Below are 16,465 nucleotides of genomic sequence, written 5' to 3'. Positions count from 1 at the left end.
GCGTTTGAGTGGAGTACAGCTGGGGGAGAAAGAGATGATGGACAAAGTGAGTGAAAGTAACAACCCTGAGTGGATGGTATGCATAGTTTCCTTTTGAGCGGCGCCCAAGTATTTCCAGCGAGTCGTGTGTGTGCTGGTACTGGCGCTCCCCTGGACCCACAGGGGCAGGATGCTGTCGCTCATGGCTTATTTCGCTTTCTCAGGGCCCACTCATTAACGGCCGGTTTTACTGTCGCCCAAGACCACTAACATCTGGCCTTCCCCTCATAAAAGAAATGTTAACTGGAGCTTTATTTATGACGGCCACTCTTTCCTCTAAATTCACTCGTTTTTAGGGGGTGGTCTTCCCTGCTATAACTCATGGTGTGAAACCATGGCGAGACAAGTCGCTTTCAGTGTCGGGATGTGTGTGTGTGGGGAGCGGGGGGTGGAGGAGGGGCTGTGTAGAGGAGACAGCTGAGGAGGCATTAGATCACTGGTGAGATTGCGGTGCCATGCCACCTGGTGTGGTGTGGTGAAATGAAGAAGGAGAAGCCAAGTCAATGACATTAAGTCGTGTGAGGAACAGAGGAGGAGGGCGTTGGATTACCTTTCCGGTAGAAAGTGTTGAAGGACAGCAGTCTCCTCCATCGTACTGACAGTATGCCCGGTTGTTGATGGTGTCACACCAGCCATCACCACCAAAAGGCTGCATAACAAACATACACAAAAAGAAAAAAGATATTATGGTAGTACCATCCTCTGCTTAGTGCAGTGCAGTGCAGTACAGATCAGATTATCCAAGTCCAAAAATCTATCCAGTCCACTTCTCTCATTATAGTGATTAGTCACTAGAATGGTTGATAATGACTGCTGAGCCATAGCTTCAGGTCTGAGTCTGTGTTCAGCTAAGACCCAGGGAAACATCCGAAATTCGTATGTTTTGGAGTCACTGCTTCATTCGTGACGATCTTAGCAATTCAACTTTTTTGTGTAACGTTAAAAAGATTCCACCTGTCTGAAATGGAGCCCACTTATCAACCTTAAGTTTCAGGAAAAACCTCCAAGTGTCATAATGACAGCCTTTAACTTTTTCAACTTAACCTTCAGCCTTGTGAGCCAAAACTAAGAAAACATGGGGTGTCTGCCAAAGATACTTTTGGCTTCCCCTCAGGCCATGGAGTCATTTCAAAGCCTTCAGGTTGTACCTGAAAGCACATCACAGTGTGCAAGGCAGCTGCTTAGAAGATTTCTGAGGAAAATGTTTCTCCCTTCCCCAACCCAACTGCCAAGTCATAAACAAATATAATTTGTCATTGTTCTGTTTTGGCCTTTCAGCGCTTGATAGCGATTAGGTTTGACTCATGGATGAAATGATTTACGTTTTTTTAAGGTAGTCTGGTAGACAGCTCCCCTTTTTTGGGTTTTGAGAGGCTGTCAAACTGGAAAGTTTATATGGGCATTATTAGAAAATGTTGGAGTCTTCTGTAGATTCACATTGGTGTTTCCTTTTCTGTAACATCAATGGATGAGGCTTTATGAAAAGCAATAGGTCTTATCATCGGAACAAAAAACGTGAGAGCCTGAAGAAATGTGTTACAATAAATCGGAAAGATTACAGGAATGCAGATTTCTGAGCCAGTGGGGAGATATTGCCAACAAACGTTAGGCTGAAGTTGAAGTGCACACCATTCGAAGAATGACAGGGAGTAAGGCCAAAAGCATCTGATCTGTGCCTTGTGAACATCCATATTTTCCCATTGTGGCCAGGAAACAAGACAATAAAAACTTAAGATCTCAAGAGTGGGACCAACGGAGCTCGTCATATCAATATGCTTTGAGATTATATCAATACTTGTAAATTCTTTTGGCCATTCAGTTTATGCAGATTGGACTTGATCTAATGCTAAAACCTGATTTGTTTTTCTCCTCTACTTGACTGAGTACCACTTCTACCGGGTGTGAGTGAGGCACATGGCTGTTTTATGTGTGAGTCACTCCCTGGCTATATCTAGCTGATAGATGGCTCCCTTCTTGGGTAATTCAGAGGAACTTAAGGTTAAAGACTGTGCTGACAGACCAACCATACTTAAAGTCATGCTGGTGTGTATGAGAGGGGGTCAAGAAAGAAATTCCTCATCTTAACCATGTTAAAAGTAAGAATGAGCTGTATCTATGGTGGCCAATTTTGGACATTTCCCGGTTATTTACTGGAGAGTTGTATTTAAAACTTCAGTATTGGCAAATTACGCCAACATATCTTCAAAGTCTTGAAAAGACCAAAATATCTCCCTGTCATCTGTCAACAAACCGTTTTGTTAGTTATCTTTTTTCATTTATGAAATATAGAACAGACAGCCCATGATCCTGTTCATTCCCAGAATGTTCCTCAAGGGACTTGGCTATCTGTTTGTTATTGTTGCAGTATCCAAAGTGTGATTTTAGAGGAAGTGAACTTATTGAAAATGCACCCTCTACGACTCACACAGCAAAGAAATGACCAAACAAGGACTACAACAATACAAAAAAAAAAAAAACATTAAACCCTGTATAAGAACTGTATTCTGGATGAAGGTTTGTTGATATCAGAGAACAAACACCATATTAAAGTATCAACCCTGACACAGGAGACATCAAAACAACCAAGGTGTCTTTTCACTTTATGTAGCGCTTAGTGAAACAAATTCCCTAAACGTGCCGTAAAACTGAAGCGGGAGGCCACGCTCCGAAAGCCTGCTGACCGACCATGTCTAATGCTAGGTGAAAGATACAATAAACAAAATACACTCCATGGCAACAAGCCTTGGTGTTTTGAGGCCCCATGTTAGTGCTGGCATTGAGCTTCACTGAAGTATGCGCCTCTTGATTGGGACTCCCCAGACTTCCCGAAAGACCGCTAATTATGTTCCCCCCCATTTCATGTGTGATGTAAACTGTTTTTTAAAAATAATCTCTGCCTTTGCGTCAAAACAGTTTAGGTAACCTCTCTGGATATATTGTTTGGAATGAACGCCCCCCCACCCCAAATTAAAACAGATTTAATGACCCTATTTTCATATTTGTTTGGAGTTTCTGTATTTCTTTGCATATACAGCAAATCTCATTTTCAAGAGGAATATTGATAGGCTTCAATGCATGTGTGTTACTAGAACTGCATATGCATTTCTGCAAGAAAATGCAAAGTGTGATTGCTCTACATCAGCAGAGGACCACTAACCATTGCCCAGCAAATTAACCTTACCATAATAACCCTAAAAACCCTTAAATTATATAATCTAGAACACATGAACATACAGCACACAGTAGGCTTAATGATTCATGGAACTGTATACTAAATGAGATGACATACCTCATTTATTGTGTGCAATAAGCTACATAACTTTCCCAGATCAAGACAAAGATATTATCATCTGAAGTTCAAGGTCTAAAGTGTTTCAGTTTTTTCCAATCATTTTCACACTTGTTTCAATACCATGTGCACTTTTTCAAAACACTTTACACAAGTTACAGTATATCAGTAGACTATGCGAACTTAACTGTGGATTCTTTTTTTATTGCTTAGATAAAAACTCTGCAACTACAGCATTTTTTGCAGGTATTAAGATACTCTGTTCGAAACAATTAACTTTCCGGACAAAATTAAGATCACTGTAGATGGAAATGAAACAAATGAAATAATACACTTGAAATAAAACAGATTATTCTATAATTTTGGCTGAAAATGTATTCAGTTTCCTGCTTTGTTTAGTTTGTTGGCAGTCTTGTTACCAACTATACTATACAACTATACAACAGTGGTGCAGTACAGAATTTGCATTAAAAATGTGCATGTATAAAGAAAACATATAGACGTAGGAGTCACTGAAAACATTTTCCCACTTTACTGCTGCATATGAAAGTCATGGGCCATCAATGAGACAAAGTGACCCAAAAGGAAACTAAAGCAAACACATTTATCCAAAGTGACTAACAATAGCATCTCACATTGTCCAGGAATTAAACCGAACAGATACTTGTTATCCAACAACCCTAACCACTGTACCACTGCTCACAACTGGTATTTTTGCCCCACTCAACTGGTATCTACCATACTGTGACAGGCAAGCCAACAGAAAAAGTTTGTTATTTTGTTCTTGGTGTCAGGACAACAGCTTGCCTTGAAATATTTGTGGGATATGGGGGATTTTAGGGGTGGGTGAGATGTGCTATAGATTTTTTCCAAAGATTCAAGGCAAGGGAGAATGTTGTGGTACTGCTAAGTTTATAAATATTTCACCACGGCTCAGCATTAGGGCTGCAAAACACTTCTAGTGGTAGTCGCATGTGTTGTTGTTTCGCTTACTGTACTGGAGAAGAAAAGTGTCTGCACACTTTTTCTGTACTATAGTGTACCACAGAACATTTAGCATGGAGCTGTCTTTAGGCATATAGCTGCATTTCATACTTACTGTATTTCATTTTATATTACATTTTTCATTACATATTGTATGTGTACGAGGTGTCATACTTTTTTCTTTTCTTTTGCAATACAACTCTAAACTGTGCAAAAATAGAAAATACAGCAACACAGTGTTTTTTTAGTTCATTGTACTTGTACATTGAGTGATAAAGTAGTTTAATGGAAGAGAGCATACGCTATAGTTATGGCAGCATGGGTCACTTTTGGGTGATGTTACGTATGAAGTGTTTTGGTGGTTGTAGTGCATTTTGCACAAAAGGTTAACTGATTTGCTGAGGTGTGTGTCTTTAAAGCCCACTGTGTGCAGCGTTTAGAAAGGTTGGACATGTATTGGCACAAATGCGAAAATGATTAGCAAAAAAAGCCTCATAGGCTTCTTCTAGTCATGTAGACTTCTAATAGGTTTCTTTGCTAGGACTAAGTCAAGGAATGGACTGCACCTTAACATGAATTGAAGCTGTCTGTGAGAAGGATGACTTGTGACAACCAGTGGTGGTGCACCTACATAGCTAGAGAAAAAGCCTTAAAACATCTTCAAGCAAACATGAATACAGAAGTCACAATTGGAGTGAGCATTATCTAGCCTTTGTTATCTCCAGTTGACTAATGCATTTGAATTCATCCACAACATTGGGATATTGCAGGATAATTTGGTTGGTAATGTAGTCCTGTTAACTTATATTGTTCAGTGGAAGGCTTGTCACGTGCTGGACAATCTCTGATAACAGCTAGATATGTTAATGTAATGGTGCTATGTAATCTTTTATTTTAGGTTTGGAAAAATCTCTGATAAACAGCCAGATAAGTAGCTACGCAGATATGCTTTGCGCTCTATTGCCGCTCTAAAGATTGATGGGGCAGTGTAGCCATTTTTACCATCACAATCAGGATGTACATGTCAGAGTTGGAGTGGAGTTCATAGCTCAAAATCGTGCAAGGAACAGAAAAAACAACAACAATCTTCCTCCTGCATGTTACAGTAAACTTGCTGTTATGTGAGATGCAAGAGATGGCAACAACAGCAAAGCACAGCACTTTTTTTCAATCGTTACTGGTTGTTTTTGCAATGTTGTGATTTCAGGGTTTTCTTGGGTTTTCTTGAAGAAATGTATTTTGTGTAAGTGTGGCTTCAGTATTTAAATATGATCCGAATAATTTGATTTCCCTAATATAGATGCTAACCAACATGACACCAGTGGAACATAGTAGAAGTTTATTAGCTGAACTTTTATACCAAAAGGAATGTGGACGGTTTCATCTGAAACCACTTTAGTGAGAAACAACAAAATCTAGGAGGTACACACATAAACACTGGTATGATCACACAGAGGGATCAAATGATACTGATTTACGGCATTTTTTTTTTAAATCAGGGAGAGGACTGCCAGCTTGGCCAACTGCTTCACACTGAGCACACCATTGGCTCTTGCCCTTCACAATCATTACTCTTATCACTCAACATCCATTATAATGCTTATCTATCCTCCCCTCCAGAGCCACACAACAATTCCAGACTCTTCTTTAAAAAGGTACAAGCTCAGTCAAAACGTCTATCCTTCTTCTGATCCTGACGTCTAGCAGATGCAATCTTTAAGATGACTCATCACTCGTACCGTGGCAATGTTGACATACCAGCTCGAACCCCTTAACAATCAGAGCATAGAGGCAGTCAAACCTGAGGTGATGCACACAGTTGTGAACCCCTGAGAAATGGCAGCAGAACTGCATGAGGCACTAGACGAGTAAAAGAGCCGACTCCAAACAACAGACTACCAAGAACACAGGTTTTTGATTATCCCAGGAAAAAGAACTGTGAAGTTGTGGGGTATTTTCTTTTTTTATACATAAAAAAAATAAATATTTACTCACTTACCTCACAGGACTGAATACAATGGATGCTCTTGGGATCTGGGTACCAATTCTTCATACCAGTGCAGACAATACTCTATGAGGGAGATACAAAAAATACTGTTAAATCCCCAAGGCAACAGTCATTTGGGTGTAAATAGCAATAATAAAGAAAATATGACCACTCATAAATGTATATTCAACAGGACGTGATCAGTGGGCTATAGAACTTTATATCCTCTCATACCTCTAGAACGACTTTTGAAAAACTGTTAATGCGCTTTGAATGCTGTCAACATTTTTTGTGTGTTAATGCAGTATCTGCCAATATCAAGAAAGGCAGAGGCCTGGGCATGAAACCAAAGGGCTTTTTTTGCATCATTATTTAATAGTGGCGGTTCAAGTGACACTAACATGATATCACAGTTACTTTGAGTATTTGAGGTATGCCTACCGCATACCATTACGTTATAACACTCACTCACAAGTGCAAAACAAGCCCAGTCTGTTTTCTTTATGACAAGCAGATATTTCTTCGATGTGCCAGAACATGGCCGAGCTTTCCCCACATGTGTGAATCTGGCCTCTTCAAAAGAGTACGTTCTTTGCGGGATTTCCAGGAACACGGGTCCCTGATCTAAGATCCATCTCCCCTCTTCCATGGCCTTTGTTCCATCATTGTTACCCCAACTGACAAAAACTTGGATAGCATTCTTGGAAAGCAAAGTTTATCTAATGTTCTGACACCATAGAATCAACACAAAAGAAGGCTGTCACCTTGCGGAGCCCTTGGCGTGGTGTGTGGCATTGAATTCTTCCTCCCCTTCTCTCTCTCACTTCGTGGACAGAACAGTATAATCACCGCTGTCATATTTTACCCCACGGATGAGGGCAGACAGGGTCAACTCTCGCTTTCACAATGACGATGGTGGGGGGATCTGGGCCTGCTTTGGCTGGAAGCTCCAGGCAAACACAATCCCTCATATCACTCAGAGTTGCCAACAATGTGACTCAACCTATCAAACTCGAATCCAAACTATTCACTCTTGAGGTTCCGTGCGCCTCAGGCTTGATGTGTGGCCACACAACAGCTCATCAAAAGGCCGATCACTATAGTCAATTTGTACGTAAAGTGATTCTAGGGATCCTTAAGCAGCGTGAGGTCTTCTTGAAGACAAAACAACAAACCCACTACCCACACCGAAGCCTTGGAATTTAAAGACATCAAACAAAAGCTTGGTTCAAATGATTTGGAATAACAGTGCAGATGTATTGTGCAAACAGGAGAAATACCTTCCGCCTGTTGGAGGCTTTCGTATACACACAAACACACACACACACATACACACACACACACACACACACACACACACACACACACACACACACACACACACACACACACACACACACACACACACACACACACACACACACACATATCAGCATACACACACAAGCATACACTTCAGCTGTTGACTGAATCACCGGATCAAATGAGTAACAGATGGCTGCAAGCAATAATCCTTTAAGTTGCCTTTAGAATTTGCCACAAATAGCATTGTTTAGACTGTGGCTGCTTACTTTGTACAAAATAAAATATATGAGGAAACATGATGAGAGTTCAATAAATAAAAACAGCCATTTTGGTAGGACAACACTACTGGTAAGCCAGCCAAAACAAATCAAACACAGAGCTGGAAGTGAGTACATCCCCCTCACCTCAACTTCGCTGGGTAGGATCCAGTGCTTGACTGTGTCAGCGGTGGTCCCATTGGCTAACACCACTGGGTCGCTCAAGGCCACAATGCATGTTGGGTAGCAAACAGCACCTGTCAGGATAAAATGGTGGCTTTTCTTAACTCAGGTCAGAATTAATGGAAATATATTCGTCTGTAAACATCCACAATTCTCCAAAATAGCCTGCTTTTCAAGTTCAATGGCTTGAAAAGACAGGACAGTTTGCGTCATGCGCAAACAGTGCAGGCGGCACAACTACACTGTCCAGCAAAGGCTTGGTTGCTTAGCACCCTGATGAGTGAGTTATTATGGGCTATGTTTAATCCTTTCCAAATTGAAATGAGAGGGAAAGGAAGGAGTAGCATGTTTAACAGCATTTATGAAGGCATACTGACCAATACTGAATCCCTCTCCACAGAAGTACTCCATCAAGTTGATGTCAGGTGGTGTCAGACAATCGCCCTCTATATTCTTGCACATCTGAAACTCCTCAGTCCATCGCCCGTCTTTAGTGCAGCGAATTGAGTGCTGTTTGGAAAAGGTTTAAATTTTGGACTTGGAGGCTGCTTGCACCATATACTGAGTAAACAGACTGCAAGAGGGAGTCTCCTTTAATTGTGTTGCTTACATGAGACAAGGCTGAGTGCTGTTATTCATAATTTCATGATAACTTACGACCTCAAGTGTTCTTTGGAATTGTACACAGTTTAGAAAAGCATAACGAACTCTCTAAATATTTCTGCACATGTAAGCCTTTAATAGTGACACATTTGACTGCCAAAACCAACAGATCCACCACAAACAGTATTTAGCAGGATATCTGGATGGATAAAGCATGAAAGATATCAGACTTTATGACTTATGTATTGTGATATGATTAGGAAAAACTGTGAAGGTGCCTTCTCTGCAGGTTCGGGACAGTGGAGAATGCAGACGGTGTCAAAGTCCAGGCCGTTTGTGCAGGTGTACATGCCCTCAAACATGGCAAGGGGAGCTGGGCACGAGACCGGGACACAACTGCCCGCCTCCCAGCTGCCCCCGTCCAGGCATTCCAGCTTCAGAAACCTTCTGAGATGAGGACGGATAGGGGAGAACAGTCCAGACCACAGCCACATCAGCAGAGCACAGGATTGAACAAAAACAAAAGGAAATATTCAGTAACACTACAAGGCACCAACCCCGCTCGTAAAAACATCTTCTAAAGCATCTGCTACTGTTTAGAGATCCTACTGAGACATCTGCGTGAGATATTCACAGTGTTTTTGGAATGACCTTAGTTTCACAGTGAGATGCGTTTGCTTGATGAATTGAAGGCTACATTGTGAAACTAAACATCTGCTCGAGCTGAACACAGAACCCTCCCTATGAACAACACAGAGTGCCATTTCCATCACATTTCAGTAATAAACAGGACCTGCTGTAGGTCTACATGTCGACATAATCAAATACATTTGAGAGAGACATTAATGAAGACCATTAGTAAACCCTTTATAAGTCCTTTTAGCAATCTTTTGTGCTATTAATGCCTAATTAGAAGTCGTTAAAACACATTCACATATTTTTAAAGCAGGTAAAATAACTCATAAAGGCATGGCAGGTGCAATTATTTGCCACTTCCAACATTTTTTACTTTACATTGACCTCCTTAACATTACTCGACAATTTCAGCCCACAATCAAGATATTGCTGACATGAAGAAAGCGTGGTAATGAAACAGTGAAAAAGGTGAGTTTCAGATTAATGAAAACCACTTCATTAGAATCATGCGAACCAATCCAGTAATGAGCAGAGTTATGTGTTCTATGAAATTTACCAGCAAAGGTATAAAACTGCCACAGTCAGCCAACAGTGAGATTAAAAGAGTCTAAAAATACCCACTGATATAAAGACTCAAATGTTTATGGTTCAGAAAGGTCTAATTTCACTGTCATATTACATTACTTTAATATATAGTACGCACTTTCGGATAATCAAAATGTACACAAACTGATTGCAGTGTATGGGTGATCACAGTTTTAGACCATGGATGGTATGTCACAGACTCTACAAAGTAGTAGTGAGAAAGTGTACTCACTTTCTTATTTTCTTGTTCAGACTGTCAGACACGTAATATCCAGGGTTACATTTGTAACGGCAAACTGTGCCCACATCATGGCCACTACCATCGCACTCCGGAACCAGGAGTTTGGCATTGGGCACCACTGGAGGATCTGGGCACTCGGTCTTACAGTAGGCTTCAGGGTAGGACCAAAGACCATCTTCCAAACATACCAATGTATCACTGTCGCCTGAAAAGTAAAACAAAATAAAAATGACTCAATTAAACAGGAGCACTTGTGAAGATAATTATAATGCTGCACATTTATCTTTTGTCAACACCATAGGCAATACATGTTTTATACGTTTTCTCCTAAAAAAAACATAAACAAGATTGATAAACTCACACAGCATATTCTTCAGTCAGCCAACCAGATGTCCTCTAAGAATGAAATACTCCCAGAGCTTCTGACACATATTTTTTTTTTCTTTTTCAGACTGACTGAAGCCTTTGCCAACAACACTTGGATAGCTCTGGATTATGATTTATGAACAAGTAGTGCAGCTTATTCTTCAGCCAATTGTTTTCTAACATGAAAGAATTACCTGCTCCTTTATAAACTGTGCCCTGTAGTTTTGTTATCAGATGACATTGTAAAAATCTGATTTTGTACTGGTACTCCCGTCACAAGTATGTGTCCAGAGACACGGTGTCGGCCTAGTACCTGATACCAATAGTCATACTCGTCACGCCCCTGATATACCACATTAGAAGATGTTGGCTGTGAGAGATCACTGACTACATAGATCAATCTTGTTATCTCTATCATGACAGAGCAGGCATTTTCACTGGGGGTTGTAGTGTTTCTTTCCTCCATTTCACTCTTAAGTAGCCCCCTTGAAGAACATGAGGGCCCCCGAACACACAGGTGATCTGTGGGAAGCCCTGCATCTGAAGGAGCCCCTGGCTTCGTAGGGCGAAGGGGTTCCTGCCAGCGTGTTCTCTGTGGTCTGCAGGGGCTGCAGGCCTCTCGGGCTGGTGTTGAATTAGATGAAACACTCTCTTGTTCTCTCCTCTTCCCTCATTTCCTCTCCCCACCTGTGCACAGCCCTCCTGCAGCCAAGCCCAGGTTTCCTATTTACACAGTGGAAGGCATGGGGCCTCCATCCTCTGGCACGCAACCAGGGAGCACTGCCAAGCAGACGTCCTGTCCCTGAGCAGGCGGGAGACCTGACACACACACACACACACACACACACACACACACACATACATACACACAAATATACAAACACACGCAAACGCACACAGACATACACACACACACACACACACACACACACACACACACACACACACACACACACACACACACACACACACAAATGCACTCAGACATACATGTACGCGCACGCACACACACACACACACACACACACACACACACACACACACACACACACACACACACACACACACACACATACACACACACACACACACGCACACACACACACACACGCACACAAACACTAACACGTGCACACACTGACATGCACACATGCAAGCACACATTCACTGACTCATGTTTACTTGTGTTGCCACTAAATCTGCAGCAAAAAAAAAAAAGCTTCAACCTCAACCCCTTCCTCATCAGTACAAATGACATTAGTAAATAAACAAACCACCAACTTTTTTTGGCTTTGGCTGAATATCCTCAGCTGTAAGGTGAAACCTTGTATATCCCTTCTATCTACAAACACGCTGGTGTCCCTCCGCACCTTGTAAAATGGCAGGCGCTTTGCAGGAGAAGGTGCACTGCTTTCCAAATGTTGTGCCCCACGGACATGAGAAGGTGGCAAAAAAGACGTGTGACTGATCAGGTAGCCCACAGTCGACAGGCTGGCATGTCACTATCCGTTCCCACACGCCATGACTGCAGCTCAGATTGACGTCTCGCTGCCAAGAGAAGATTGAGATAGACATACAGGTATTAAATGTATGTGCATGTGAGTGTGTGTTTGGGGGAGAGAGAGAGAGAGAGAGAGAGAGAGAGAGAGAGAGAGAGAGGGAGGGAGAGAGAGAGACAATGAGACTGAAAGTAAAAAAAGGAAAAGAGGTCTGCATCTCTGCATCTGCGTCTCATATGTATACAAACGTTCTCACTACTCTCTGTCTCCCCCTGTGGAGGAAAGAGAGAAGGGGGAAAGTGCACCCAGGTCAAGGGTCAGTCTCGTGCACCTGTGAAACACATGAATGCTGCAGATCAACCTACCTAGACTGAATTAGCTAGAATTTCACAACTGCACACTTTTCATCTGGAGACGTGAGCCAAAATATACCGTCACTCCACGGGTGTTTCCACTGCAGCTGACACAGTGATTGAGAGTCAGTGGTTCACACATGCATGTGGGGCGAACCCCTGCTGTTGGTGGACATCATGAGAACAGCCATTTGCTCACCCGAGGAGAGGGGATGCTTTTGCCGCTTAGGACACTGAGGGTGTAACCACGGTGACAGAGGACTGAGCAGCGTGTTGCGTCTGTCCTGGCGGCGCATGTGACGAATGCGTGCTCTATCTGCACCGGCCTGCAGCTTTCCATGCCACAAGGCCTGTGGACACATCTGCCAGAGACAGACAGAGGAGACGAGAGAGATGAGTCAAACCAAAATGTTATTATTGTGTAGATATTTGTGAAAATATTATTTCCTCATCGAGACAACATACATACAGTATGTGACAACATGTTTCTATTGGGTATATGTTTTTGTGTGTGTGTGTGTGTGTGTGTGTGTGTGTGTGTGTGTGTGTGTGTGTTGTGTCTGTAAGCATCAATGATTTTGATATTATTGGCCGTGTGTGGGTGTTGTGCGAATGGTTTGTGTGTGGAAGTCCTAAGAGAGCACACCCTCAGCGCACCCAGTCAGGGCAAAGGCGCTGAAGAGACAGGAGGTGCGCAGGGCCACCCCCGTCACGCCCACGTGTGCCGAGGAGAAGTTCAGCATCACGGCCGAGGTCAGAAAGAAGGGCAGACTGAGGTTATGAGTCACGTTCACCACCAGGGGGTTGCGTTGGCACGAAAGCTCAAAGTCACCTGTGCAAATAAACAGACAAGCGCGCAAACGCACACACACACACACACACACACAGTGCTTAAAGGTAAACGGCTATAGCAAAACAGGGCACAGAGTGCTGATGGATCAACTGAATGTACACACAAGACAGCACACACCCAGCATTGACACTGCAGTGGAAAACGTGAAGATGCTTCCTTCCACACAGCTGCGCTCTGATCCCTGTGCTGTTTCGGTTGTCTTTGATTACACTACACCTAAGCTTTACACCCTGAGCAGTGAGCTGAGGTTCCCATGCCAATATCTGACTTTATTTTTTATTAAGCTGGTGACTAAGTGTAATAAAAACAAAAAACAAAAATGATGTTGTTTATATGGTACCACGCCTAAATAAAAAACTTCTGCATGAAAAAATGTTATGTTTTTTTTCTCCACTTTGTTTGTTTTCTTCTGAGGGCTTACCGAGTGAATGGTTTTTCCCATTAGTGTCACACAGCTGAATGGAGACTGTATTACTGCAGTGGTCGCCATGCCAACCCCCATCGGACGTCAGGTAGACGATAACAGAGGCTGCCACCCCCGGCTGCTCGAATCCAACCTTTAAAAAAAAAATGTTCCATAATTAAACTGTGGTCCTCATGTGGGATAAAAAATATATGTTTCACATTTAATTAAGTAGGTTAGTATAGGATTCCATAGTATAACATCAATTGAATTGGTAACTGAGTGTGGCCATGTATTCTGTCTGACCTGTTGGGTAAGGTTTGATGAGCTAAGAGAGTTATTCAAGGCTTGGGGTAAGGGGATCCTATGTAAATACTCTTATCTATAGTGGAGGACAAGGTGGCCACAGTGTATTAGTCTGAGGGAGGGGTTTTTAGGTATAAGAGATGGGCTTGACCAGAGATGTGTGGGCATTGTTGTGGGACATTTCATGAACATGGATTGCTTGTAGCAATGCTCCCGATATCGTTAATAAATCTGCAGTACCACTCCAGTTGTCTGTAAGTAATTTTGACCACACTCATGCGCCCGCTCTTCCTCACCCATGTACGGGTATACAGTACCTTAAGCCACACAGACTGGTCCTGCTCATAGTAGTGTCCCATCTGTGACTGTGCAGTGCAGGGAACCCATGCCCCTTGTGTTACAGCATTATCTTCATCCAGATACTGGGATTTGCACATCTGGTGGAGGGAGACCGATGGGCAGACATGCACGTGAGCAAACAAACAAAATTAATTTGTGCAAATAAACATTTCATTAATACTTCCACAGCAGGTTGAAGTGATAACAGGCACCTTCTAAAAGCCTTGCTGTGAAATCAAGCGAATCATCAATCACTGAACATGTGCCTCTATTGCTCAGCAGAGGCTAAATATCACCCAGGACTATGAGACTTGATGATGGCCATTACACCAATGTCCGCAGTATCTCACCAGTAACTCTCTACTTCAACCTCTGATGGATATCTGACTGATAATAGAGACGTGCCCCTCTCATAACATTGGACACCCACTATCATAATAGCAGGATATTGCATCTGCGAAGACGAAGACGCTGATGATATGGGTATGCCAGTCTTATGACAGAGGGCAGTGAAGCATAACCGTATTACCTGGTTGAGAGACGGTTCTCCTGTTGCCCCCGTGGCAGGGCACCGGTGGTCTTGGTGGGACGCCAAGGCCGTGGAGGCCCACTGGTCCGTGTAGCCAACCGGCGTGAAGTAGCCACAGTCCTGCACGCTGGAGCCCTTCTCAAACTCCTCACACACTCCGTCTCCCTCAAAGACATAGCACAGACTCGGCCTTCCTGTGGGAGAGAAAAAGACCAAATCCACTGCAGTCATTAGCCTGACATACCATGGATACCAAGTGTTAACTATGTTGTCATAAGGGAGCAGTGAGATCAGCCTCCCATCGTAACCCCCCCCCCCCCCCCCCCCCCCCCCACAGTGAAGCCCTGTGTGAATAAATCCATCTGAAGAGGACAAGGCTTAGAAGGTGGCCCATTTCCACAGTTGGTTAAATAAATGAATAACACTGGGTCAGAAATATGCGAATGATTTCATACACAGGAATGTGCTGGCTGGAGTGATAGTTTGCGTCATAAGATGGACGTGTGACAGAGAAGGGCACAGGGGGTAAGAAAGTAAGAAAGGGTAACGTTGTGTGTAATTCATGAGGAGACGGGCACAACATGAGGAATGACGTCAGAAACCAAACTCGGAGTTGGTCCTCACTTCAGTGTCTGACTGCATTAAGGTGAGAAGGAGATGACTCATCACTGAGGTGTTTGATTTGCGTCGCTTATCAAAGTCCAAGCTTTTCAAACGAAGTCCAACAACAAATTAAAACCACATCATCACCATCAACCACTGACTGCATGTATACATTTCTGAATGGCTGACTGACAACACCTGTGGCTAAAAACTAAAGAGGAGTAGTCTGTCAGGGTCTTACTAGGCTGGTCACACCACAGTCTGTTCCATAACACTGCATCAAGTGTTATATTTGTACAGATGGATCAGACAGACCCTTTCAATCAAGCAATTTATGCTGATTTTACTACGGCAAGATTGGTTACCAGTTGTGTTGGAAAAATGTAAAATTGAATCAGAACGATGGCGTGTGTGAGTCTGTCACTGTGTTGGACTGTCACGAGGGCTGGATTAGCTGTGGCTGCTCTAATGTGGAGCTTTATGTAGCAAACTGTTAACTCTCTTCCTCTCCAGTTCATACTTCATAGAAAACGTAGTCATAGAAACAAGCCACTACGATATTTGTTTTTCATTACGGTCTCCCGGACATGTTGAGAAAACTGATACACCAAAAGGTGCTCAAAGGAACTCATCTTCTACCAAAAATACCATCCCCATCCAAGAAATACCACACAAATATAAACCTGCATAAACTATGTAAACTGACTTGGTAAAACGATACTCCTGTTGTTATTGAAATCTAAATCCAGATTTTGGTGAGGGTCACCATTCATATGTGAATCACCTCTTAAAGAGCTTCCCTGTGCTGTGCAGAGTCCATGTTGCCAAATAGCAAAATGAAAACCAGAGATGTAAAATGGTACATAAACCGCTCTGCTTTATGCGTGTGGCAAACAGCCTGAAGATTGCGGAGTTGCCATCAATACACACCGCCTCCAGATTAAAGTCAGGTGTGCTCATGTTCACTTTACTGTTTACTGCTTCCCATAGAATTCCGTACTGACCAACTCAAACGCAAAATTGCCTCTTTATTTATTTTTGTATGCAGAGTATTCCTTAAACTTTATTTATACACCTTGGTTGACCTCTGAGGTGAACAGAACGC

At 42.7% G+C, this 16,465-nt stretch overlaps 1 protein-coding gene across 1 annotated transcript in view; it reads right to left on the bottom strand.

Moving 5' to 3' along the window:
* pappa2 (pappalysin 2) overlaps nt 1-16,465 on the bottom strand; it is a 42,518-nt gene that overhangs the window by 1,403 nt on the left and 24,650 nt on the right. The window contains exons 11-22 of the mRNA XM_080836910.1: nt 14,758-14,951; nt 14,207-14,326; nt 13,602-13,737; nt 12,985-13,159; nt 12,527-12,689; nt 11,846-12,023; nt 10,101-10,314; nt 8,926-9,094; nt 8,422-8,554; nt 8,009-8,118; nt 6,312-6,383; nt 590-688 (exon numbers count right to left, since the gene is read on the bottom strand). Of these exons, the coding sequence (XP_080693036.1) occupies nt 590-688; nt 6,312-6,383; nt 8,009-8,118; nt 8,422-8,554; nt 8,926-9,094; nt 10,101-10,314; nt 11,846-12,023; nt 12,527-12,689; nt 12,985-13,159; nt 13,602-13,737; nt 14,207-14,326; nt 14,758-14,951 (1,763 nt within the window). The remainder of the gene's footprint in view (nt 1-589; nt 689-6,311; nt 6,384-8,008; nt 8,119-8,421; nt 8,555-8,925; nt 9,095-10,100; nt 10,315-11,845; nt 12,024-12,526; nt 12,690-12,984; nt 13,160-13,601; nt 13,738-14,206; nt 14,327-14,757; nt 14,952-16,465) is intronic.

This window comes from Sprattus sprattus (assembly GCF_963457725.1).
Source record: "Sprattus sprattus genome assembly, chromosome: 4".
NCBI classification, from domain to species: Eukaryota; Metazoa; Chordata; class Actinopteri; order Clupeiformes; family Clupeidae; genus Sprattus; species Sprattus sprattus.
This window is presented reverse-complemented; position numbering and strand designations above follow the sequence as displayed.